Source organism: Salmo trutta, chromosome 25 (assembly GCF_901001165.1).
Source record: "Salmo trutta chromosome 25, fSalTru1.1, whole genome shotgun sequence".
Lineage (NCBI taxonomy): Eukaryota > Metazoa > Chordata > Actinopteri > Salmoniformes > Salmonidae > Salmo > Salmo trutta.
This window is the reverse complement of record NC_042981.1, coordinates 22,396,384-22,424,044: the sequence shown is the minus strand read 5'-3', so window position 1 is coordinate 22,424,044 and position 27,661 is coordinate 22,396,384. Positions and strand designations below refer to the sequence as shown.

The window sequence follows — 27,661 nt, the reverse complement described above, 5'->3', positions numbered from 1 at the left end:
CACGGATCCCTCCGGAACATTCATTACGCACACCTGGCCCCTATTCCCAGTGATTAGTAATTGTATAAGTGTGTCCTTGGTTTACCATTGTCCTGTAGACTGTTAAAAAGTCCGTTGGTTCGTGTGAGTACCTGTGCTGTTTGTTTTGGCTTTCGTTCCATTGTGGATTTCACAGATGATTACAGGTCTCGTGCCGTGTGTTAATCATTGTGCACTTATGTTATTTATTCGAGGTACTCCACACTTTTGTTTGGGTTTCAACCCTGTGTTTTGTTTAGTGTTTGTTTGGTTTTTGTCCCCATGCCTTTACATGGCACGCCGTAATTTGGGTGAAAATAAAAATTCCTATTACGCATTCCTGCGCCTGTCTCCCGACACCTCATACCAATGTGATACTGAAACTCAAAGCCCTTTACATTGTCTGTTGGGATAACTTACCCATTTCAGCAATGTCTAACCTCTAACACTCACTAATGAGCTCTTATCTCTTCCCATCCACAGAGAAGAGCTAACAACCTCCCCTACCCCCCTCTCTCTGACTTTTACCTCCCCTAAGATGAGTGCCAAGTCAGCCATCAACAAAGAGGTGTTCACACCCCACGATGAGAAGATGCTGGTGGCCGTGCAGGTGAAGAGGAGGACCAAGAAGAAGATCCCCTTCCTGGCTACTGGAGGACAGGGAGACTACATGACCTTCATCTGCCTCTCAGGTACTACAACCTCCTCTACCTTCCTCTTTCCCTTTCTTCTCCTGGCATTTCCCTCTCCTCTGTTCCTGTCCTATCCTTTCCTCCCCTCTGGTTTTCTTCTCTATTCAGTCTTCCCCTTCATGTGCCTGCTGAGTATTCTGATAACCACTGCTATGACTGGGCCTCTGGCTTCTGTACTGACGGTGACCTGCTCTACTCTGACAGGTTTCATGGCTGTTGCATGTGGTCATAATGTCCCTTCAAGTGACAAGCTTCCTGAGGGCAGTGGTGTGTGTTTGTGTATATTTGTATGGATGTGTGTTGCTGGCCTGAGTAGGGTGTGCTGTGCGAGGCATGCCCAGAGCAGTTATCCTCACTGTCAGTCTTATTAGCCTGGAATTGATGTAACATGCTAACATGAATTGCTGTAACATGCCCAGTCACATTTCAACACACATCCTCTTAAATTCACCATCTACAGTGGCAAGAAAAAGTATGTGAACCCTTTGGAAATACCTGGATTTCTGCATAAATTGGTCATAAAATTTGATCTCATCATCTAGGTCACAACAATAGACAAACACAGTCTGCTTAAACTAATAACACAAACAATTATGTTTTCATGTCTTTATTGAACACACTTTGGCAGCAATAACCTCAACCAAACATTTTCTGTAATTGCGGATCAGACCTGCACAACAGTCAGGAGGAATTTTGGACCATTCCTCTTTAAAAAAAACCTGTTTCAGTTCAGCAATATTATTGGGATGTCTGGTGTAAACTGCTCTCTTCAGGTCATGCCACAGCATCTCAATCGGGTTGAGGTCAGGACTCAGACGGGGCCACTCCAGAAGGCATATTTTCTTCAGTTGAAGCCATTCTGTTGTAGATTTACTTCTGTGTTTTGGGTCGTTGTCCTGTTGCCTCACCCAACTTCTGAGCTTCAATTGGTGGACAGATAGACTATCATTCTCCTGCAAAATGTCTTGATAAACTTGGGAATTCATTTTTCCGTCGATGATAGCAAGCTGTCCAGGACCTGAGGCAGCAAAGTGGCTTCTTCCGTGGTGTCCACCCATGAACACAATTCTTTTTAGGTGTTTTATGTATTGTAGACTCGTCAGAGATGTTTGTATGTTCCAGAGATTTCTGGAAGTCTTTAGTTGACACTCTAGGATTCTTCTTAACCTCATTGAGCATTCTGCGCTGTGCTCTTGCAGTCATCTTTGCAGGACGGCCACTCCTAGGGAGAGTAGCGACAGTGCTGAACTTTCTCCATTTATAGACAATTTGTCTTACCGTAGACTGATGAACATCAAGGCTTTTAGAGATCTCTTTTTTTCGAGGCATGGTTCACATCAGGCAATGCTTCTTGTGAATTGCAAACTCAAATTTTGTGATTTTAATTTTTTTATAGGGCAAGGCAGCTCTAACCAACATCTCGTCTCATTGATTGGACTCCAGGTTAGCTGACTCCTGACTCCAATTAGCTTTTGGAGAAGTCATTAGCCTAGGGGTTCACATACTTTTTCCAACCTACACTGTGAACGTTTAAATTATGTATTCAATATAGACAAGAAAAATACAATAATTTGTTTATTAGTTTAAGCACACTATGTTTGTCTATTGTTGTGACTTAGATGAAGATCAGATCAAATTTGATGATCAATTTATGCAGAAATCCAGGTAATTCCAAAGGGTTCACATACTTTTTCTTGCCACTGTAATTCGCTCTCTGAAGAGCATGTTTAGTGTTGCTGAGCCAATATAGTGGCACACTAAACCAATTTAGGGCTTGGTTTAGTGTCAAAGCCTTTTACATGGATTACATTTGCTTTGGAATTTAATAATTTTTTAACTGAAATTTGGTTTTAAATTATTAATGAAATATTTGTTTATCCTCTGAAATATTGCACTCTAACTCAATCAGTAATGTATTCTAATTTAGGAGACACATAATAATCGGTACAGACCACTTTCCCTTTGCTGCTGAGTGACACTTTAACCCATTCTGCAGTCCTATTTAACCATTATTTGGCAGCAAATCATGCCATCTCAAGGTCTCAACTCATTTAATATGTGCAGTGTAGGAATTAATGTATCAGTTACACACAACCTTGAAGACCAGAACTACCCTGCTGGTTTCACATAGTAAATACTCAAGGTAGTCTCTCAGTTAGTAATTTGAACATGGGCCAATATGACAGTTTACATAATATTTACCATGATGTCTATAGTACTGTACTTCGCTCCCCTCTTCACAACCTCCCTATCAGTCGGAAAAGTAAACATTTTTAAGAATGTTTTTGATTAAGTCGTGCCTGTGCCTCAGTAATGAATATCAATTTATTTTTGTAGCTATTGCTACACATTCCCAGTATCACATTCCCACTATCACATTCCCAGTATCCTCCACCCCTGCCCCTATCAGTGTTAGGCCTCTCTTAAGTCTCTTCAGTGTGGTGTACGTGCCAACAGTTCATTCTACCTGGCATAATTGAAATCCATAAATCATCTTATTCTTTTAGCTTCAAGTGAACGGCTTTCATCAAGCAGCGATATGCTGTGACAGACCATGTACTGGACTGAAGTGGTTTGCTTATATTGATGGGTTTATGATCCAATATTGTACATTGGTTTTATGTGAGGAAGGTTTGGAACAAGTGATTTTTATCAGTATTCACCACTAGACTAGATCTGCATCTCTTGCATATAGAAATTGGTCTGTAATAGAATCCCTAAAGGTATTGATTTTGTGCGTGCCTGCTAGGGCTAGCAATTGCCAGGAACCTCACAATACGTTATTATCACGATACTTAGGTGCCAATATGTATGGAGATTCGATACTGTGATTTTATTGCGATTTGATGTTCTAAACATATTGCTCACGCTATGTTTGCTGAAGAGAGACGAGCGAGCATGAGTAAATTCGTTTTGTACATTGATGGAAATAAAAGTGCAGAAAATATGTTAGTTCACAATGGAGAAAGAAGATGGAGAACAAGCAATAGCAGAGGTAGGCAACTAGATTCAGCCGTGGGCTGACTTTTGAGCAGATGTTGGGGGGGGAGCAGTAACATAATCATTTGCACACTGAAAATTGACCACAACTAATCCCAAAAGAGATTATTTTCATACCTTGATTACATTAAGACACAATCACGTCTCTTTTTTTTATTCGTGGGAATACTTTGGAACAGATTCCCCACCCCCCCTAGAAAAATTCCTGGCCCTAGGGAGGATGAAAATATTAAAACCCTTTACACAGACAGACAACTGTAATTGGACAAAAACGAACAGGGCTGAGCTCGCTGTATGCTGAGTTGCATCATGTAGGTCTTTTGCATCTGTAATTTAAAAAGACACTCATACAGTATGTCATCACTATTGTGTTGATTGATTAATTGGCTTTCATAGATTCTGCCATTACGCTCCTGAACTTGCCACTAATGAGCTGTGGAGCTTCTCAAAGTATGTTTTTCTTCACCTCAAAACAGCAAGTAAACAAGTTCATACAACCATCAAGAATAATAATGGTTCCTCAATTTATTTGAAAAATCTTTCCAGCTCTCTCCCTTTTTGATAACCACAAGCCTTGATGTGAAAGGAAAAAATGTCATGCTCTGATCCAGTGGAAACATCATAAAATACCTGATTACTTCTTATCCCTTGCACAAATACAGCTGTGTCTGTCCTGAGCTCACTTTCACAGGAAACTCTGAGGGCCCAGAATAGTTAATACAATGTTGCAAGTTTGCCATCTAGCTGTGGGCTGGTCCCAGTTGATACAATGATTCAAGTTCAAAGTTGACCAATCGAGGACCCGCGGTTGCACAAATAAATGGGCCTATTTTAGGTTATAAATGCATAGGTTACCGGGGTTTCCTAACCCTCTCCTCAGGCCCCCCTACACGTTTCACTTCTTTTTTTCTTTTTTTTTACCCTAAACTGGTAGAGGTGATTATTTTAGTTCACATATCATCAAGTCTTTGACTAATTGAATCAGGTGTGCCAGTTTTAGGGTTAAAACTAAAATGTGAAATGTCTGGGGGTGGGTCCAAGGAGAGAGTTGGGAAACCCTGGTGTAGGCTATAAAAACATGACATTACGTTTCCCCTGGCCAGGCCCAGATGGGATCAGAGCACATAAGCTTCTCTTGGCTACCTGCATCTGTGGTTGTTATCAGTAGGCTACAGTTGATCAGACTGAAGCACAGACTAATTGTGCACATTGACAAATCATGAGGCATTTTATTTAATAAAACATTTTGGGTGGTGGGTATGGTCTTCCATATAAAACAGATCGTCGCGATGAATTCACTTATACTTACATTTTCAGTCGCAATTTGCTTTTACCACGTAATGTTTTGTATGATATTGATAAAAAAATAAAGCCTGGTTTGTTGTAGGCCTACTGTACTTTCGTATGAGAGGGTCAATCGTTAATTTTTGATAGCTTGACACATTACTTGAAGACAAGCTGTTATATGGGGGGGGGGGGGCGAAGGGGCGAGGGCAAGGGGGTAGGCCGGGGCTGTCTGTCATTGTTGAATAGTTTGTGCTTACTGGCTACTGGCTAGTGGCTACTGTGATATTTAAGAATGTCACGTTGCCAGCCACAACAAAGGTAAGGCAAGGATGTAATGTGAATTGAAAAGTAGAATTGTCTTTCGCCACCCTGCTCCCCAGTCTCTCCTTCATATCTCGTAGTGGGAATAGGCCCCAAGTGAGCACTGGGAAGAAACTGAATATACTTTTTTTCCCTGTCTTCATTTACATTTTACATAACCATTCTGAGGTACTGTAGCTTCTTCTGCTCTCCTCTAGAGACAATGTCGTTGTGGGCATGGATGCTTGCTATCTTCTGTGTCATTCATTTATTTAACTTTCACTGTAACAACCAACAGTGCCTTCAGAAGGTATTTGCACCCGTTGACTTTTTTATACTTTTTGTGTTACAGCCTGAATTTAAAATGGATTATATTGAGATTTTTTTTTTTGTCACAGGCCTACACACAATACCAATCCATAATGTCGGTGGACATTTTTACAATGAATTAAATATGAAATGTCTTGAGTATAAATGTTCAACCCATTTGTTATAGCAAGCCTAAATAAGTTCAGGAGTAATGCTTAAGAAGTCACATAATAAGTTGCATGGCCTCACTCTGTGTGCAATAATAGTGTTTAACATGATTTTTGAATGACTACCTCATCTCTGTACCCCACACATACAATTATCTGTAAGGTCCCTCAGTCAAGCAGTGGATTTAAAACCCAGATTCAACTACAAAGACCAGGGAGGTTTTCCAATGTCTCAAAGAAGGGCACCTATTGGTAGATGTTTTATTTTAAAAACATTGACGTTGAATATCCCTTTCAGCATGATGAAGTTATTAATTACACTTTGGATGGTGTATCAATACACCCAGTCACTACAAAGATACAGGCGTCCTTCCTAACTCAATTGCCGGAGTGGAAGAAAACCGCTTGGGGATTTCACCATGAGGCCAATGGTGAGTTTAATGGCAGTGATGGGAGAAAAATGAAGATGGATCAACAACATTGTAGTTACTCCACAATACTAACCTAATTGACAGAGTGAAAAGAAGGAAGCCTGTACAGAATACAAATATTCCAAAACATGCATTCTGTTTGCAACTAGGCACTAAAGTAATACTATAAAAAATGTGGCAAAGCAATGTTCTCTTTGTCATTGTGGTATTTTGTGTAGTTTGCTGAGGATTTTTTTAAATCCATTTTAGAATAAGGCTGTAACGTGACAATGTGGAAAAGGGCAAGGGGTGTAAATACTTTCCGAAGGCACTAAGTAGGTCTACTACTACGTCTTGTCAGGATTTTGCTTTGTGGAGCATCACAGATCCTGTCCCTCTATATGGCTCATTAGCCTGTAGGCGCTTCACTACCGACTGTGCTATAACTCTACACAGTGTTCTGCCTAGTAGCAGCGCCTTTGACTCGGATTTGCGTTGCTTGGGGGTTGTTGAGAAAAGGCAAAAGGCATGGAGCGACAGTAGTTGTTTGAGTATGTTGCGCCCATGAAGTCAGCCAGCAATATGCTGGGTAAGTTGTGTGTGGGGTGGGGGTTTGATATTGCCCAAGGATGCCCTTGAAGCCACCCAGCTTTGCCCTACTTCTCTTTTTGCCCTTTCTCTGTGTGTGTGTAGTTTGTACACTTCTGTGCCTGCTTGTGTGTGGGAAGTCCCCAAGGATGCTTTGACAATCCCATGACTGCTGCGCCAGTGGTACAGTAGGCAGTAAGGCCCAGGGGCCATGGCAATATGGAGGGTTTATTATAGACTCTAACACAATAAGCAATAGAAAAAAACCTTTGGCCACCATACTGACCTAGGATCAGTGTTCCCAGAGGGCTCTCCTGTACTTCACTCTTTCTGACCACTGAACATAGTGTACTACTACTTCCAGTGACCCTAGGCAAGATGGACACCGTTCAGTCCATTACTGCTCTAGTGCCCTCCACATGTCTACTCAAACAGAGAGTAGAACATCCTTTCATTCAAGCTATGCAAGAGGTCTCTCAAATAACCAGACCATTCATGACTGAATGTTATGTTTCCATACAGCGCTCTTTATCATCACAACTGTTTTTTAATACTTGGGTACAAAATGTTACCAAGTAGCCAGAAGCGGAGCTAGCGCGTGGGTCATGGGTGCTTACTTATATGACGATTGACAACGTCCATTCAAACATGAATGCATTTATGACACCAGCTGCTTTTGAGGTTATTTGCCCTAATCTTAAAATAATATTTAGTCAGGGGGGCCCCTCTGTTTTAGAGCCCCCCCCCCCCCCTCATATTTATCTGATAATTGAATGGTCCTCAAAGCAGTGTGAAAAAAAGTTACTGCCAAGATTGGTCATGACAATGTCTTCTTTACAACATTCAGCCAATCTTCAGTCAATTCACACTCAATACCATGATTTTGTTCAATTGGCCATGTAGCAACTAGAAAGACCAGAGTTTAAAGGTGTGTGTGTGTGTGTGTGTGTGTGTGTTTACTGAGTGGGAGTTTAGAGTGTATGAATTGGCTGTTCCGTTGTTCTCAGGGAGCTGTACTGGTGGTGCATCACTAAACCCAATAGGCCTGGACAAGATGCTGTGATGGCACTTTTCCTTGCTTTCTTTCACTTCTCTGTCTAGGCAGGAACCACACGAATGCTCGCTCACTTGACTGTTTGGCCAGGAGGGCCAGAACTCAGAAATGACTCCCTGTACTGTGGGATCATCCATTGGAATAATGTTTCTTAATACCCTGTAGAGGAGTTCGTTTTCCATTGCGCAATGAGTCTGGGACATTGTTTGCCTCAAATCAATCAAGATTTACGAACCCTGCACAGTCGGCGTTAAAGGAGTGTGTTAAACAGGGTGATGTACACTGTATAATGGCTGGATCTCTTCTACTGCTTTCTATAAAATTGGGTTGAATTGGTAGAAATGTAGTCAAAGAAGTTAGGACGCAGTAAGTAGATGTTGTGGCCATGACAGCTCAACAAGTCTAGGAGACTATATTGACAAAGTACAGTGTAAAGAAAGTGTGAACTACCACCATTTTGGAGCAGTGCAGTTTGAGATGTTTTACATGCATACATTTTTCTGTAAAGCAATTTTTTTTCTCCATAAATTTGTTCCACGCAGTTATCCATTGCACTTAGCATCTGTAACACATTTGCCATGTCTGCATGGTAATCAGCGTGTGTGTGCGGCAGCAGGCCAAAACCCACAGGTTGGGGGCCAGTCGGGAATGAGGGGAGTTTAGGGCAGGAAATGAGGCGCAGGCTGTCTGTCTGGCAGCGATATGGTGCCGTGCTGGGGAACACCAGCCTCTGACATTACAATATCTCTCGTCTGTCTGATCAATACACAGCAACACTAGACCCTGCCATGCCTCACAAACAAATAGCATCTCTGTGTGTGCAGGTGCTGTGAGTGGGGGTGTGTGTGTTTGTATGCTATCTTCTTATGCAGGTGTAATTTGTTTGTGTGGGATTCGCATGCTTTTGTATGCATGATGAGCGTGTGTGTTCATCCATGTGGGTGACTATGGTTGCATGTTTAGTGTGTGTGTGTGTGTGTGTGTGTGTGTGTGTGTGTGTGTCCACATTCCAGCAGTCCAACCCTCTGTGTGTAAATGCAGGGCCTCAAATTAACATCCACCACCTGCCAAAATGTGAGTAGATGATGTATTGGCAGCAATGGGGGGACAATTTGCAGCGCTCTACAGTGAGAGCATTGTATTCCCATTTGCAAATAAAAATTGTCAAAGTCAAGTATGAGCATATGTACGTGCTGCGATTTATAGCAGAACAATGCTGCAGTAACTGTTTTCGAAGTATTTCTGCCGTTCTGTTTCATAGCCACAAATCGCAAAAATAAATATGAAGCCTATATCACACCTCGCATAGCGACACTGCCTGGCTGGGGAGCTCTGCGCACTGTGCTGGTAGATTCATTTTTGGATGTGCTGCGGCAAAAATTGGTCTAAAATTTTAAACCTTTATTATATATATATATATATATATATATATATATATATATATATATATATATATATATATATATATATATATATATATATATATTTAGTTAGTCTGTAGTCTAGGACCCTATAAATGTAAGGAGGGAGGGGTCTTATAACCCCTCCCCTTCTATTAATACAACATCATTTATTATGCTTATTATAATACATCAAACATTTGGTACAGCCCCTATCATGACCCAAGGTGAACCCCTGACACACACCATCTTAAATAAGCATGCCCCATTCAAAGAATGTAGAACCAGGAACAGATATAGCCCTTGGTTCACTCCAGACCTGACTGCCCTTGACCAGCACAAAAACATCCTGTGGCATACTGCATTAGCATCGAATAGCCCCCGCGATATGCAACTTTTCAGGGAAGTTAGGAACCAATACACACAGGCAGTTAGGAAAGCAAAGGCTAGCTTTTCCAAACAGAAATTTGCGTCCTGTAGTACAAACTCCAAAAAGTTCTGGGACACTAAAGTCCATGGAGAATAAGAGCACCTCCTCCCAGCTGCTCAACTGCACTGAGGCTAGGAAACACTTTTACCACCAATAAATCCTTGCTAATTGAGAATTTCAATAAGCATTTTTCGACGGCTGAACATGCTTTCCACCTGGCTACCCCTACCCCGCTCAACAGCCCTGCACCCCCCACAGCAACTTGCCCAAGCCTCCCCCATTTCTCTTTCACCCAATGATGTTCTGAAAGAGCTGCAAAATCTGGACCCCTACAAATCAGCCGGGCTAGACAATCTGGACCCTCTTTCTAAAATTATCCGCTGAAATTGTTGCAACCCCTATTACTAGCCTGTTGAACCTCTTTTGTATCGTCTGAGATCCCCAAAGATTGGAAAGCTGCCGCGGTCATCCCCCTCTTCAAAGGGGGGACACTAAAGACCCAAACTGCTACAGACCTATGTCTACCCTACCCTGCCTTTCTAAGGTCTTCGAAAGCCAAGTTAAGAAACAGATCACCCCGACCATTTCGAATCCCACTGTACCTTCTCCGCTATGCAATCTGGTTTCCGAGCTGGTCATGGGTGCACGTCAACCACTCTCAAGGTCCTAAACGATATCATAACCACCACCGATAAGCGACAATACTCTGCAGCTGTATTCATTGACCTGGCCAAGGCTTTTCACTCTGTCAATCACCACATTCTTATCGGCATACTCAACAGCCTTGGTTTCTCAAATGACTGCCTTCACCAACTACTTCTCAGAGTTCAGTGTGTCAAATCTGAGGACCTCTTGTCCGGACCTCTGGCAGTCTCTATGGGGGTGCCACAGGGTTCAATTCTCGGGCCGACTCTCTTCTCTGTATACATCAATGATGTTGCTCTTGCTGCTGGTGATTCTCTGATCCACCTCTACGCAGATGACACCATTTTGTATACCACTCGCTTTTTTTGGACACCGTGTTATCTAACCTCCAGACGAGCTTCAATACCATACAACTCTCCTTCTGTGACCTCCAGCTGCTGTTAAATGCAAGTAAAACTAAATGCATGCTCTTCAACCAATCGCTGCCCACACCCGCCCGCTCGTCCAACATCACTACTCAGGACGGTTCTGACTTGAATATGTGGACAACTGCAAATACCTAGGTGTCTGGTTAGACTGTGAAATCTCCTTCCAGACTGACATTAAGCATCTCCAATCCAAAATTAAATCTAGAATCGGCTTCCTATTTCGCAACAAAGCATCCTTCACTCATGCTGCCAAACACACCCTCGTAAAACTGACCATCCTACCAATTCTTGACTTTGGCGATGTCATTTACAAAATGGCCTCCAACACTCTACTCAGCATATTGGATGTGGTCTATCACAGTGCCATCTGTTTTGTCACCAAAGCCCCATATGCTACCCACCACTGCGACCTGTATGCTCTCGTTGACTGGCACTCGCTTCATATTATATTCATATATTGTAATTATTTCGCCACTATGGCCTATTTATTGCCTTACCTCCCTTATCCTACCTCATATGCACAGACTGTATATAGACTTTTTTTATTGTATTATTGACTGCATGTTTGTTTATTCCATGTGTAACTCTGTGTTGTTTGTGTCGCACTCCTTTGCTTTATCTTGGCCAGGTCGCAGTTGTAAATGAGAACTTATTCTCAACTAGCCTACCTGGTTAAATAAAGGTGAAATAAATAAAATTGTTTCGGATCGCTGTACTAGGTGAAAGGAGGAACCAGGCGCTGGCTTGTTGCTGTCTTCTACAACATGCTTAACTTGACTGCTATCAATGCACACGTGTTGTTCAAGCAGTGCATGAACCTTACCCAATAGCAGGAGAGACTTCATCATGAGTCTGGCACACAGGCTACATGAGAGACATAAAGGCCAAGGCAGCAGCAAAGGTTGCCCGATGATCCATTGCATGAGCAAAATTGCATACAGCTCCTAGGGAGGAGGAACTGCAAGGTGATCAGATGCACGCCACTTGTTTTTGGGAAGTGTTGCAATTATGTGAAAGTATTGAAGATTTGTAGTGACTGTTAGGACAAGGGATAACAGCTAAATGAGATCTATCTGTTGCATGAAGACGCATACTATACTGTAAGCACGACTGAGGTTACAAATGATTTGTCCAATAACTGACTATAATTATTGGGGGGGGTCCAATGAGGCCTGGGCTTTTCTAGTTAAAATGATTAATTAGACTGGTGGCTATTGTTACTCCTTGAGGCCCAGCTATTCTACTGTTAAATATGCATATGTGGCTATTGTTTCTCCTCGAGGCCTGGCTATTCTACTGTTAAATATGCATATGGTCATTTTGACAGTCATGGCACTTTGAGGATTAAATGCTCCAAGTTTTGATTTGATGACATTTGTCTGAAACTACAGCAAGAGTGTAAAATACAGATATTTAAAAAAGTCAAGGACAGGTGGGTTCAAGGTTTTTATTGAAATTACAAAATTGAAAACCGTCTTGGCGTTTCTAGTGTTAAATGACTCAAGTCACAAAAACTGAAATGAAATTGAGCAGTATACCACATTTACTTCTTACTAATACATTTGTTTTACAAAAAGTACAAAGCATGGTCATTTTTTGTTGTGGTTTTTGATGTAATTATGGCAAAAATATTTTGTCTGGTAAAAAAATCTGAGTGGCTTGTAGATTTACCTGCCACAGTAGCTGGTGGACCAAAAAGTTATTTTTAGGTCCTGAGTAAGTGTGAACCTGATCTACCCGCCATTTTGGAGTCATCTAAAATCATAAATAGCATTAGAAATATTCACGTACCTTTGATCTTCATCAGAAGGCACTTCCAGGAATCCCAGGTCCACAATAAATGTTGTTTTGTTCGATAAAGTCCATAATTTATGTCCAAATAACTCCTTGTTGTTTGCGCGTTCAGTAAGCTACTCCAAATGTAGGAAGCGCGCCAAAAATTTCACGACAAAAAGTTATATTTACGTTAGTTGAAACATGTCAAATGTTGTAAAACCTCAATCTTTAGGGCCTTTTTAACTTAGAACTTCAATAATATTCCAACCGGACGATTCCAGTGTCTTTTAAAACGTTTTGGAACACAGCTACCTCTTCACGTGAACGTGCGTAATTGTGGCCTGTCATTCTCTCGGTCATCAGACTCCAGGAGGTCTTGTTAGCTCTCTGTTGACTGCAAAAGCCGTAAACACTTCTAAAGACTGTTGACATCTAGTGGAAGCCTTAGGGTTCAATTTGCACTTTCTAAGTCACTGTATACTGAATAGGCCCAATCTTGAAAACTACAATCCACTTCCTGGTTGGATTTTTTTTCTCAGGTTTTTGCCTGCCATTTGAGTTCTGTTATACTCAGACACCATTCAAACAATTTTAGAAAACACTGAAGTTTCTATCCAAATCGACTAATAATATGCATATTCTAGTTTCTGAGCCAGAGTAGTAACCTGTTTAAATTGGGTACGTTTTTCATCCGGCCGTGAAAATACTGCCCCCTAGCCCAGACAGGTTAAACGGCACAGTTAAAAACATATGGCAAATAGAAATCAAACTGGATTGTCTTCAGAGATAAATGGGAGGGGATGAGGGTAGATGAAGGATGGGATTAAAAACAAATAAAGATAACTATAGATACAATGATGGCAGCATCGCGACTAGCTCTTAAGAAATTGCAGTATTTTGTTTGTTTATGTACCATTTTTTTAAGTTATTAGCTCAGGAACTGTTTTGTCATTACGTACAGCCGGGAAGAACTATTGGATATTAGAGCGGCAGTAACTCGCCATGACTTCCAGGATTACGACTTCCCTGGAACAGATCCTTTGTTTGCTCTCCCCAGAGCAATTGAATTTATTCCAGAGGCTGTTCCAAAACAATGCCGGCGGAGGAGAGGTACTCAAAGCGGGTTTCTGGTCCGACTTAGGAAGCGTGCACACCACCCACCGCTCCCGAGTATTTTACTCGCTAATGTCCAATCTCTGGATAATAAAGTTGATGCGCTCAAGGTGAGTTGCGTTTCAGAGACACCAGGGATTGTAACATACTCTGCTTCACGGAAACATGGCTCTCTCAAGATATACTGTTTGACTCTGTGAAGCCAGTTGGGTTTTCAGTACATTGCGCCGACAGGATCGAACATCTCTCCGGGATGCAGAAGGGTGGAGGTATATGTTTTATGATTAACGACTTATGGTGTAACTGTGATAACATACAGGAACTCAAGTCCTTCTGTTCAACGACCTAGAATATCTCACAATCAAATGAAGGCCTTACTATCTCCTGAGATAATTTTTGTCAATAATAGCCACAGTGGTCTATATCCCACCCTCAAGTCGATACCACGACGGCCCTCAAAGAACTTCACTGGACTTTATGCAAACTGGAAACCACATATCCTGAGGCTGCATTTATTGTAGCTGGGGAGTTTAACCTCACTAGGGTAGTGGGCACTATTTTCACCTCCGGATGAAAAGCGTGCCCAAAATAAACTGCCTGCTACTCAGGCCCAGAAGCTAGGATATGCATATAATTAGTAGATTTGGATAGAAAACACTCAAGTTTCTAAAATTGTTAAAATAATGTCTGAGTATAACAGAACTGAAATGGCAGGTGAAAACCTGAGGAAAATCCATCCAGGAAGGGCCATTACTTTGAAATGGCTGTTTTTCCAATGAAAGCCTATCCACCATTTAAAGGGATAGGACCTAGATTCCATTCCCTATGGCTTCCACTAGTTGTGAACAGTCTTTAGACATTGTTTCAGGCTTTTATTCTGAAAAATGAGGGAGAATGACCAGTTTCAATGAGTGGATAGTGGGATGTCCTCAGAGCTCTTTGCTGATCGCGACCGAGAGCGTGCCTTTCTTGTTTTTCTTTTATATTGATGACGCTATTGTCCGGTTGAAATATTATAGATTATTTAGGCTGAAAACAAGCTGAAGATTGATTATAAACATCGTTTGACATGTTTATACGAACTTTACGGATACTATTTGGAATTTTCGTCTGCCTCTTGTGACTGCATTTGAGCCATTGGACTACTGAACAAAAGCGCCAACAAAATGGAGGTTTTTGGATATAAAGAGGGACTTTATCGAACAAAATGAACATTTATTGTGTAACAGTCTTGTGAGTGCAACCATATGAAGATCATCAAAGGTAAGTGGATAATTGTATTGCTATTTCTGACTTTCATGACTAATCTACTTGGCTGGTAACTGTATGTAATGTTTGGTGTGCTGAGCCCTGTCCTCAGATTATCGCATGGTTTGTTTCACCATAAAGCCTTTTTGAAATCTGAAACGGCAGCTGGATTAACAAGTTAAGCTTTATTTTGATGTATTACACTTGTGATTTCCAAAAGATGATTTGGGACTACCTTAAGCTTCTTCATAATGTGACAGGTGAAATGAAGAATGAAATGTTTATTTCCTAACGTATTATATCATTTGACTGCAGGTATTTACTTAACTTCTTTGTGATAGGGGGCGGTATTTTGACATCCAGATGAAAAGCATGCCCAAAGTAAACTGCCTGCTACTCAGGCCCAGAATCTAGGATATGCATATAATTTATATATTTGGATAGAAAACACTCTACAGTTTCTACAACTGTTAAAATACTGTCTGTGAGTATAACAAAACTGAAATGGCAGGCGAAACCCCGAGGACAAACCATGAAAAACAAAAAAAGAAATTCAGCATACCGCTGATTTCCATGGCTGGCACTTTTATAATAGGGCGAAATCGTCCCCGACTGCATTTTACATTTTAGTCATTTAGCAAACGCTCTTATCCAAAGCGACTTACAGTAGTGAATGCATACATTTCATTAAAAAAAATTCTGTGCTGGCCCCCCGTGGGAATCGAACCCACAACCCTGGCGTTGCAAACACCATGCTCTACCAACTGAGCTACAGGGAAGGCAATGGGCTTCCACTAGATGTCAACAGTCTTTAGAAAGAGTTTCAGGCTGGTTTTTGGAAAAATGAGGGAGAAGTTGTAGTTTTTCTAAGTGGTTCCCATTTTGGCTGTAGTTTTAAGCGCATGGTCGAGAGAGCGCAATAACGATTCTCCGTCTTAAATTTGATCGTTTATTTGCTTATTAGGGTACCTAAGGTTTGATTATAAACGTTGATTTACTTGATTGGATAAGTTTATTGGTAATGTTTGGGATTCATTTTGTATGCATTTTGGAGGGAAACCGAGTGGATTATTGACTGAAGCGCGCCACCTAAACTGAGTTTTTATGGATATAAAGAAGGACTTCATCGAACAAAAGGACCATTTGTAATGTAACTGGGACCTTTTGGAGTGCCAACAGAAGATCTTCAAAGGTAAGGCATATATTATATCGCTATATCTGACTTTCGGGTCGCAACTCCCTGGTTGAAAATGATTTGTTATGCATTTGGGTGCTGTCCTCAGATAATCGCATGGTTTGCTTTCGCCGTAAAGCCTTTTTAAAATCTGACACGGCGGCTGGATTAACAAGAAGTAAAGCTTTATTTTGATGTATTGCACTTGTGATTTCATGAAAGTTAAATATTTATAGTAATTTGAATTTTGCGCTCTGCAATTTCACCGGATGTTGGCCAGATGGGACGCTAGCATCCCAATGATCCGCAAGAGGTTAAAGTAGCTACAATTTATTAAAATGTCCAAAAAATTATTCAAAGGAATATTTTCAACAATATTGACAGTATTGAAAAACCCTCCTGTGGCTTTTTCCAAATACTCTGGTATATATGGTATACCGCCCAAGCCTAATATTTCGTAGTTAGCTCATTGAAAATGTCAGTGTTCTCAATGTATTGACAGATGCATGTTTGTGGAGGTCAGGTGTGGGTGGTCTGGTGTTGGTTTTGAGGAATTTATTATTCTTCTCTCAAGGCTGATGATGCAGCAGAGCAGAGACTGCGGATTCATGCTGTGCTTTCAGTATTTACAGAGGCGATAGAAATATAATGCAGCCCACTCTACTCACTCAGCAACATCAGCAGGAGGCAAAGCAATATATTACAAACTAAGCCCTCTGTGAGACTGTGTTTACTGTTGTGGGTGGGTGGGAGACTGTCTGTGAATGTGTCTCTGTGGGCATGGCTGTCTGTGTAGGACTATATATGTGTCTGCCTGTGTGTTCATGCTTGTGTGTCAATGCCAGTAATTGGGTCATTAGTGAGATTTGTATGCACCAGACCCAGCTGTAATTAACCAGCCTGGCTGTAGATCATGCAGCTCCTCTCAGGCCCTATCCTTCTCATCCCTCTGTCATGCAGGGAGCTAGGAAAAGGAGCCTCTCTCCTCAGAAAGCCCAAACTAGCTGAGTGAACTGAGATGGGTTAGTCTGAGAGCTAAGTTAAGAGGCCTGGGTGGGAGGATGATACTGATAGACGGATAATCCTCAAGGAGGGAGGGAAGGAAGGTGGAAAGTGTCAGGATCCATTTCACCCATCTTCCTCCTCTTCTTTCTTAGCAGGTGTCACTATATAGTACACACATGCGCGCACGCACACAGACACGCACACAGACACCCATACACACACAAAGCGGGTGGAGCTGGAAAGATGAAAGGTTGAAAGGCTCAGGTGTGTGGTATTGGACTGAGATATGTGTAGGGGTCTATAAAACCTGCAATGTGGAGTACGTGGATGGAATCACGGAATCCAAACATTAAAACGGACTTCAAAAATGTATTGAACCTAGTAGGGAATATTTGTTTATTTTATTAATTTGCCCAAGTTTATCATAAAACAGGAACAGAATGCATCAGTGATTCGTATTTCCTGCAACTTTCGGAAGAGGCAACAATATTTCCCCGTCTGTGAATGTGCGGTTCACGTGTCTACCACTTTGTGTAGTTGTTAGCGATGATGCTCATGAAAAGTCTTAAAGTCTTCTGGTAGATGGAAAGGATTTTCACAAAACCTTCTCAATTTAATGTTAACTACAAAGTAGCCTATGCTTACCTGGCAGAATAATATCAGGATTATTTGCATCAATCCAGTGGGTATTTGTTTAGGATGTGTGCTACAAAAAGAATGCTAAATAACAGCATCTTCCTAGGTGCACACTGGAGTTAAAGGATAACTATCTCAAAAGTGGTCTCCTCATGTGGTTTAAGCATTGTTGTGGACTTACAACATCCAGTTTAGGGGAAATCAGAAACCTGGAAAAATAAAACGGAGAAAACGGAATTTGTGTAAAAAAAACTCAGTCAGGCAAAAAATACTACTGGTTTTATAGGGCCTTATTTGTGTGCTGGTGTGCATTAATAGGAGCGAGAGAGACAGCTTGTTTCATCCAGTAGTGAAGGTGTGTGTGTGTGTGTGTGTGTGTGTGTGTGTGTGTGTGTGTGTGTGTGTGTGTGATAAGCCATCAGACTAACCTTAGTCTGACAGATCCCTTCACAAAGCCTCTTTTCACCTAAATCAAGCTGTCAATCAACTTCTGGTATTAGACCTTCCTCTTCTCCTTCACTGTCCAACTCTATTCCTATGGCTTTTATTGCCACCAAGTAATATACCACATCCTCCATTACAGACCACCCTCTTGCCACCAAGTAATATACCACATCCTCCATTACACACCACCCTCCTCTTGCCACCGAGTAATATACCACATCCTCCATTACACACCACCCTCCTCTTGCCACCGAGTAATATACAAGATCCTCCATTACAGACCACCCTCCTCTTGCCACCGAGTAGTATACAAGATCCTCCATTACACACCACCCTCCTCTTGCCACCGAGTAATATACAAGATCCTCCATTACATACCACCCTCCACTTGCCACCGAGTAATATACAAGATCCTCCATTACACACCACCCTCCACTTGCCACCGAGTAATATACAAGATCCTCCATTACAGACCACCCTCCTCTTGCCACCGAGTAGTATACAAGATCCTCCATTACAGACCACCTTCCTCTTGCCACCGAGTAATATACAAGATCCTCCATTACACACCACCCTCCTCTTGCCACCGAGTAATATACAAGATCCTCCATTACACACCACCCTCCTCTTGCCACCGAGTAATATACAAGATCCTCCATTACACACCACCCTCCTCTTGCCACCGAGTAATATACAAGATCCTCCATTACAGACCACCCTCCTCTTGCCACCGAGTAGTATACAAGATCCTCCATTACACACCACCCTCCTCTTGCCACCGAGTAATATACAAGATCCTCCATTACATACCACCCTCCACTTGCCACCGAGTAATATACAAGATCCTCCATTACACACCACCCTCCACTTGCCACCGAGTAATATACAAGATCCTCCATTACAGACCACCCTCCTCTTGCCACCGAGTAGTATACAAGATCCTCCATTACAGACCACCTTCCTCTTGCCACCGAGTAGTATACAAGATCCTCCATTACAGACCACCCTCCTCTTGCCACAGAGTACTATACAAGATCCTCCATTACAGAGCATGCTCATCCTCTTGCCACTTGGCAGCCCGATGACTTGACTGTGATGTCTTTCAAAAAAGCTGCGGTTGCAAGGATTATCTACACATACTGAGCAGCTCATGTTATAGACAGAATCGTGCTACATGGCAGACCAATCCGAACTCATCTCTTGGCATGTCCAGCCCATCCATTACCTTGGCCAATCATGGCAATCGGGAAGGTTCCTGGTGTTTTCCGTGGCTAAACCAACTAGGCTTGTAATTTTAACAATTTTATTTGTATTAACAGATGGCGTAGAAGTTTGTTATTAAGGCACATGAAAGTTCACATGTTCCAGAAGGAATTTCTGACCCAAAAAAAACACATTTTGATGTGTTCAAATGCCTCGCTTCCTGAAACGGGTCATATTTGGTTTTAAAGTATTGAAAGTAAACCATGTGATTTGAATGAAATGTATTTTAATAAACAACATGAAAAGGTGACTGTAAGAAGCACTAATTTCAAATTGGCTACATGTCTTATTAAACAGCATCTAAAGACTAAGTAGGTCAGAAGTCAGGCAGGTAGCCTAAGAAGGAATAAAAATGAATTATTTAGGCTATATTATTAGCCTAGCTCAGTGCTTTCTGTGGCGGTTACAAAAAACAAGCTACGACTGGGAAAATACGTTTTGAGCTTTCATTGTCTGCTTATATGCCCCCTTTATTTATCTGACGGTTCTGACTTTGTGTACAGGGAGAACACTGTAAGAACGGCTCATGTTCTGAATTATGTCGCTGTACATTTCAAAAGTGCTGAACAAATAGTTATATTGACTACATCCATCCTAGCTCGCTCATTCATGTCTTAATCGAAATGACGGATTGCCTCTTATCCGCATGTCGTCCCCTTATGCCATAGTTGGTACATCAGGTCTTCCCTGTGGCTCAGTTGGTAGAGCATGGTGTTTGCAACGCCAGCATGGTGTGTGCAACGCCAGGGTTGTGGGGTTCGATTCCCACGGGGGGCCAGTACAAAAAAAAATGCATGAAATGTATGTATTCACTACTGTAAGTCGCTCTGGATAAGAGCGTCTGCTAAATGACGTAAATTTCAATTGTCAGTAGAAAGATGAGGTTGAATGAACTGTTTTGCTGCCAGACAAGGCTTCACTGATACAGGTGTAGCAGTGGTAAGGTGTTGGGACCCTAACAGTTTGTGAGCACCGTTTGTCATTGTTATAGTGCAATTAATGAATTGGTTAGTGTTGTGTAGTTGCTTTGCTGGCATGCATCCCACATTTATATTTTTTTGCTCCATCTGGATACCAGTATCACAATTCTCGTTGGTGTCGTGGCAAGGAAACAAAACACAAAGTGGATTCAACTATTTTAGGAAAAAGCCCTAATGTTTATTTTCCAACCTGTAGCACACAATATTTTACATGCAGTAGGTTTTTAAAGGACCAAAGAGTCTGCTTCATGTTTGAATTTTTACTATGGAAAAAATATTGCGATACTGTTTTCTTCACAGCCCTAGTAACAATGAGGTAATTAGACACAAAATGAACACTGCTCAAAGTGCATTGGTCAATTAAGATGGCACCGAAGAGGATGGCTGACGTTTTACATGCTTCTGACCAACTGTGCTATTTATTTATTTTTGCAACTTATTTTGTACATTGTTGCTGCTACCGCCTCTTATGGCCAAAATAACTTCTGAACATCAGAACAGCGATTACTCACCACGAACTGGAAGAAGCTTTTTCCTTTAACGAGTCCGAAGAGAAGGATATACTGCTTTCCCGGGACAGGCCCAAATCCCCATCATTTGTGTGAAGAAAAGAGGGCGCAGGTCGGGCTGCCTTCTGGGAATCCGTAGAAGAGCGAGTAAACTCCCACTGCCATCCGTTCTACTGGCTAACATGCAATCATTGGAAAATAAAATATATAACCTACGATTATCCTACCAACGAGACATTAACTGTAAAATCATATGTTTTACCGAGTCGTGGCTGAACGATGAAACATAATATAGAGCTGGCAGGATTTGCCATTCACCGGCAGAACAGTGATGAAGCTATGTCTGGTAAGACAAGTGGTGGGGGTGTCTTTTTATCAAAAACAGCTGGTGCGCGATGTCTAATATTAAAGAAGTCTCGAGGTATTGCTCGCCTGAGGTAGAGTGCCTTATGATAAGCTGTAGACCACACTACCTACCAAGAGTTTTCATCTATATTATTTGTAGCCATCTATTAACCACCACAGACCGATGCTGGCACTAAGACCACACTCAATCAACTCTATAAGGCCATAAGCAAACAAGAAAATGCTCATCCAGAAGCAGTGCACCTAGTGGCAAAGGACTTTAATGCAGGAAAAAACTTTAATCAGTTTTTCCAAATCTTTACAAGCATGTCACATGTGCAACCAGAGGAAAAAAAGCTCTAGACCACCTGTACTCCTCACACAGAGATGCATACAAAGCTCTCCCCTGCCCTCCATTTGGCAAATCTGACCATAATTCTATTCTCCTGCTTACAAGCAAAAACTAAAGCAGGAAGTACCATTGACTCGCTCAATACGGAAGTGGTCAGATGACGCAGATGCTACACTACAGGACAGTTTTGCTAGCACAGACTGGAATATGCTTCGGGATTCATCCAATGGCATTGAGGAGTATACCACCTCGGTCATCGGCTTCATCAATAAGTGCATTGACGACGTTATCCCCACAGTGACCGTACATACATATCCCAACCAGAAACCAAGGGTAACGGGCAATATCCTCATCGAGCTAAAGGCTAGAGCTGTCACTTTCAAGGAGCGGGACACCAATCTGGATGCTTATAAGAAATCCCGCTATGCCCTCAAATGAACCATCAAACAAGCAAAGCGGCAGTACAGGATTAAGATTGAATCCTACTACACTGGCTCTGACGCTCGTCTGATGTGGCAGGGTTTGAAAACTATTACGGACTACAAAGGGAAACCCAGATACGAGCTGCCCAGTGACGCGAGCCTACCAGACGAGCTAAATGCCTTTTTATGTTCGCTTCGAGGCAAGCAACATTGAAGCATGCAAGAGGGCACCAGCTGTTCTGGATGACTGTGTGATAACGCTCCTGGTAGCCAATGTGAGCAAGACCTGTAAACAGGTCAACATTCAAAGCCGTGGGGCCAGACAGATTACAAGGACGTGTACTCAAAGCATGTGTGAACCAACTGGCAAGTGTCTTCACTGACATTTTCAACCTCTCCCTGACCGTGTCTGTAATACCTACATGTTTCAAGCAGACCACCATAGTCCCTGTGACCAAGGAAGTGAAGGTAACCTCCCTAGATGATTACTGCTCCGTAGCACTCACGTCGGTAGCCATGAAGTGCTTTGAAAGGCTGGTCATGACACACATCAACAGCATCCTCCCGGATACCCTAGACCCACTCCAATTTGCATACCACCCTAACAGATCCACAGATTATGCAATCTCTATTGCACTTCACACTGCCCTTTCCCACCTGGACAAAAGGAGCACCTATGTGAGAATGCTGTTCATTGACTACAGCTCAGCTTTCAGCACCATATTGCCCATGAAGCTCATCACTAAGCTAAGGACCCTGGGACTAAACACCTCTCTCTGCAACTGAATCCTGGACTTCCTGATGCGCCGCCCGCAGGTGGTAAGGGTAGGCAACAACACGTCTGCCATACTGATCCTCAACACTGGGGCCCCTCGGGTGTGTACTTACAACACCCTCCTTAGTCCTGTACTCCCTGTTCACCCATGACTGCGTGGCCAAACGCGACTCCAACACCATCAAGTTTGCTGACGACACAACAGTGGTAGGCCTGATCACTGACAACGATGAGACAGCCTATAGGGTTGAGGTCAGAGAACTGGCAGTGTGGTGTCAAGACACAACCTTTCCCTGAATGTGAGCAAAACAAAGGAGCTGATCGTGGAAGGAAAGGGCGGGCCGAACAGGCCCCCATTAACATCGAGGCTGTAGTGGAGCGGGTCGAGAGTTTCAAGTTCCTTGGTGTCCACATCACCAACAAACTATCATGGTCCAAACATACCAAGACAGTCGTGAAGAGGGCACAACAAAACCTTTTCCCCCACAGGAGACTGAAAAGATTTGTCGTGGGTCCCCAGATCCTCAAAAGTTTCTACAGCTGCACCTGACCGGTTGTATCACCTCCTGGTATGGAAACCATAAGGCCCTACAGATGGTAGTGCTGGCCGCCCAGTATGTCACTGGGGCCAAGTGTAGCTGGAGCTTAGACTGGCTTAAGCTGGATGCCACTATAGAGGTGAAAGGAACACCACACACTTTCCCTCTTTCTCACTTTTTCAATAAGGTGGATAAAAAGGGGTATGCCAATTGTACTCTCTGCCTGAAAGAGATCAATTATGCCAATTGTGCCGCTAGCGACCCACCTCGACAACATCCAGTGAAATTGCAGAGCACCAAATTCAAAATACAGAAATAGCCATAATAAACATTCATAAAAATACAAGTGTTATACATCGGCTTAAAGATGAACTTCTTGTTAATCCAGCCTCTTTGTCAGATTTCAAAAAGGCTTTACGGTGAAAGCATACCATGCAATTATCTGAGGACAGCGCCCCGCTTACAAAAGCATACAAACATTTCCCAACCAAGTAGAGGAGTCACGAAAGTCAGAAATAGCGATTAAAATTTTTCACTTACCTTTGAAGATCTTCATCTGGTTGCAGTCACAAGAGTCCCAGCTACACAATAAATGTTTGTTTTGTTCGATAAAGTCCCCCTTTATATCCCAAAAACTCAGTTTTGTTTGTGTGTTTTGTTCAGTAATCCACTGGCTCAAAGGCGGTCAAAACATGCAGACGAATACATCCTAATAGTACCGGTAAAGTTCGTCGAAACATGTCAAACAATGTTTTTAATTAATCCTCAGGTTGTCAATTGTCTAAATAATCAATACTATTTCAACCGGACAATAGCGTATTCAATAGAAAGGAAAAGGAAGGGTGTGCACACAGTCACACGTGCAAACCAGCACTGCATGATTCTGTAGTCCCCTGACAGAAAGGTCTCATTCTTCTTAATTTTTCAGAAAACAAGCCTGAAACAATGTCTAAAGACTGTTGACATCTAGTGGAAGCCATAGAAACTGCAATCTGGGTCCTAACCCATTAGATACTCAATAGGCATTCAATTGAAAACCACCCACATCAAAATAAATCCCACTTCCTGGATGGATTGTACTCAGGTTTTTGCCTGCCATATCAGTTATGTTATGCTCACAGACATTATGTTAACAGTTTTGGAAACTTTAGAGTGTTTTCTATCCAAATCTATCAATTATATGCATATCCTAGCTTCTGGGCCTGAGTAACAGGCAGTTTACTTTGGGCACACTTGTCATCCAGATGTCAAAATACTGCCCCCAAGCCCAAATAAGTTAAACAAATGCAAATGCAGCTACTTTGCTGTTGTACTGTTTGACGTGAGTTGGCTAGCTAGCAAGCAAGGGATAAGAAATTTGCCATCTAGTATGGCAATGGAACAATTAGAACAAACGACTGGGTCGCGTCCATAGATACAGAACAAAAACACTGAATGACTTTGTTGCGTCTCTGTCAACAGAACCGATAGATCGAAAGACCAGCCGGCTTGGGTAGCAAGCCTAGATTTGTGTCGGGACTATATCTTGTGGAAGACTAAAATAATGATTATTTCATCATGTTGGTAGCCCTCGGGCCTAACACCCGTGCCAATATATCCTCCAAACACCGGTTTCTCTGGCATTATCACTTAAGTGTGTGTGTGTGTGTGTGTGTGTGTGTGTGTGTGTGTGTGTGTGTGTGGTCACAAGCGTTCTATTATAAGGCTGTCATGGCCAACTGCATTATTAGTCTTTTGTTTATTCTGTGAAATTGAGTGTCATTTGCAGTAAAGTCTAGGCAACAAATAACATTGATTGCTTTCCTTAAAATGTTTAGCTATTCGTTTTTATTTTACACACAGAGACTGATCATGTAGAACATATTATTTGTTTAATTAGTACACAGTTAAAACCTGCATTTCAAGAAGGGACAGTCTTAAAGGCACAAGAAATTAGCAACAACAAAAAAGTCACCTTTTTGGGGCCTCACCAGTTTAGACTCATCAGACCAAAGGACAATTTGCAGAAATTTGACCATGAAGGCCTGATTTCACGCAGTCTCCTCTGATCAGTTGAGGTTGAGATATCTGTTACTTGAATTCTGTGAAGCATTTATTTGGGCTGCAATCTGAGGTGCAGTTAACTCTAATGGGATGATCTTCTGCAGCAGAGTCTGGGTCGTCCTTTCCTGTGGTGGTCCACATGAGAGCCAGTTTCATCATAGCGCTTGATGGTTTTTGCGACTACACTTGAAGAAACGTTCCAAGTTCTGACCTTCATGTCTTAAAATAATGATGGACAGTCGTTTCGCTTTGCTTATTTGAGCTGTTCTTGCCATAATATGGACTTGGTCTTTTACCAAATAGGGCTATCTTCTGTATAACACCCCTAACTTGTCACAACTCAACTGATTGGCTCAAACACATTAAGAAGGAAATAAATTCCACAAAAGGCACACCTGTTAATTGAAATGCATTCCAGGTGACTACCTCATGAAGCTGGTTGAGAGAATGCCAAGAGTGTGCAAAGTTGTCATCAAGGCAAAGGGTGGCTACTTTGAAGAATTTAAAATATATTTTGATTTGTTTAACACTTTTTGGTTACTACGTGATTCCATATGTGTTATCTAATAGTTTTGATGTCTTCAATATTATTCTACAATGTAAAAAATGAAGAAAAACCCTGGAATGAGTAGGTGTGTCCAAACTTTGACTGGTACTGTATGTTGGGAAACACCTAATTTAACGCCCTCCTTGGTCTGTGTGGATATTGATGGAAACCTGTAGGGTAAGTCCACGCTCGGGCCAGATAGGAGGAAGACTGGGGAAAGAGAAAGGAGAGATGGAGGATGTTCTCTAGGGACTCAGCATCTGATGGGCCTTACTGGAAAAGAGGCTGCAGATGCGGAAAATATGAGTGGGGTATTTTTACCCAAATGCGTTTTAATAGGTCTGTGGTTTTCCAAAACCCTGAGGAGAGAATATACACTTAACAGAAATATAAACGCAACATGTAGTGTTGTTCCCATGTTTCATGAGCTGAAATAAAAGATCCTAGAAATGTTCCATACCCACAAAAAGCTTATTTCTCTCAAATTCCGTGCACAAATGTGTTACCTCCCAGTTAGTGAGCATTTCTCCTTTGCCAAGATCATCCATCCACCTGACAGTTGTGGCATATCAAGAAGCTGATTAAACAGCATGGTCATTACAGAGGTGCACCTTGTGCTGGGGATAATCAAAGGCCACACAACACAATGCCACACATGTCTCAAGTTTTGAGGGAGTGTGCATTTGGCATGCTGACTGCAGGAATGTCCACCAGAGCTGTTGCCAGAGAATTGAATGTTAATTTCTTTACCATAAGCCGCCTCCAACGTTGTTTAGAGAATTTGGCAGTATATCCAACCAGCCTCACAAACTACGTATATGGCGTTGTGTGGGCGAGAGGTTTGCTGATGTCAACGTTGTGAACAGAGTGCCCCATAATGGCGGTGGGGTTATGGTATTGGCAAGCATAAGCTATGGACAACAAACACCATTGCATTTTATCGATCACAATTTGAATGCACATAGATACCATGACAAGGACCATTGTCGCGCCATTCATCCGCCACCATCACCTCATATTTCAGCATGACGGATATGGCCCCATGTTGCAAAGATCTGTACACAATTTCTGGAAGCTGAAGATGTCCCAGTTCATCTATGGCCTCCATACACACCAGACATGTCACCCATTTGAGCATGTTTGGGATGCTCTGAATCGACTTGTACGACAGCATGTTCCAGTTCCTGCCAATATCCAGCAACTTCGCACAGCCATTGAAGAGGAGTGGGACAACATTCCACAGGCCACAATGAAAAGCTTGATCAACTCCATGTGAAGGAGATGTTACCAACAGATACATATCTGCATCCCAAGTCATGTGAAATCCATAGATTAGGGCCTAATAAATGTATTTAAATTGACTGATTTCCTTATGAACTGTAACTCAATAAAATCTTTGCAATTGCTGCATGTTGCGTTTATTTTTGTTAAGTATATAATGTTACTCACCAAATACTGATCCAGATTTCTGTGTTCTGTAGTTTGCTACACAGTAAAGGACAATGCCATGTCTTCTACCTTTCCAAACAAAGCCAACTTGGCAGTATGTTCCCAATTTCATTTGTATTTCTGAGTGTAAGCATTATATATATATATATATATATATATATATATAATATATAATAAAAAATAAAAAAAAATATATATATATATATATATATATAATAAAAAAAAAATATATATATATATATATATATATAATAAAAAATATATATATAATTTGGTGAGCCATGCTGTGCAGGAATATGTCACGCAAGGAACA

General features: G+C 41.8%; 1 protein-coding gene across 4 annotated transcripts in view; it reads left to right on the top strand.

The window, feature by feature from the left end:
* The window catches only part of LOC115162162 (syntaxin-binding protein 6), a 127,631-nt gene that overhangs the window by 29,415 nt on the left and 70,555 nt on the right, over positions 1 to 27,661 (top strand). For 2 of the 4 annotated variants that reach the window (XM_029713191.1, XM_029713193.1), the window contains exon 2: positions 502 to 710. The exons of 1 other annotated variant lie outside the window; for it this stretch is intronic. In XM_029713191.1, the coding sequence (XP_029569051.1) occupies positions 557 to 710 (154 nt within the window). In that variant the 5' untranslated portion in view covers positions 502 to 556. The remainder of the gene's footprint in view (positions 1 to 501; positions 711 to 27,661) is intronic. One more of the 4 variants, XM_029713192.1, reaches the window with a different exon arrangement.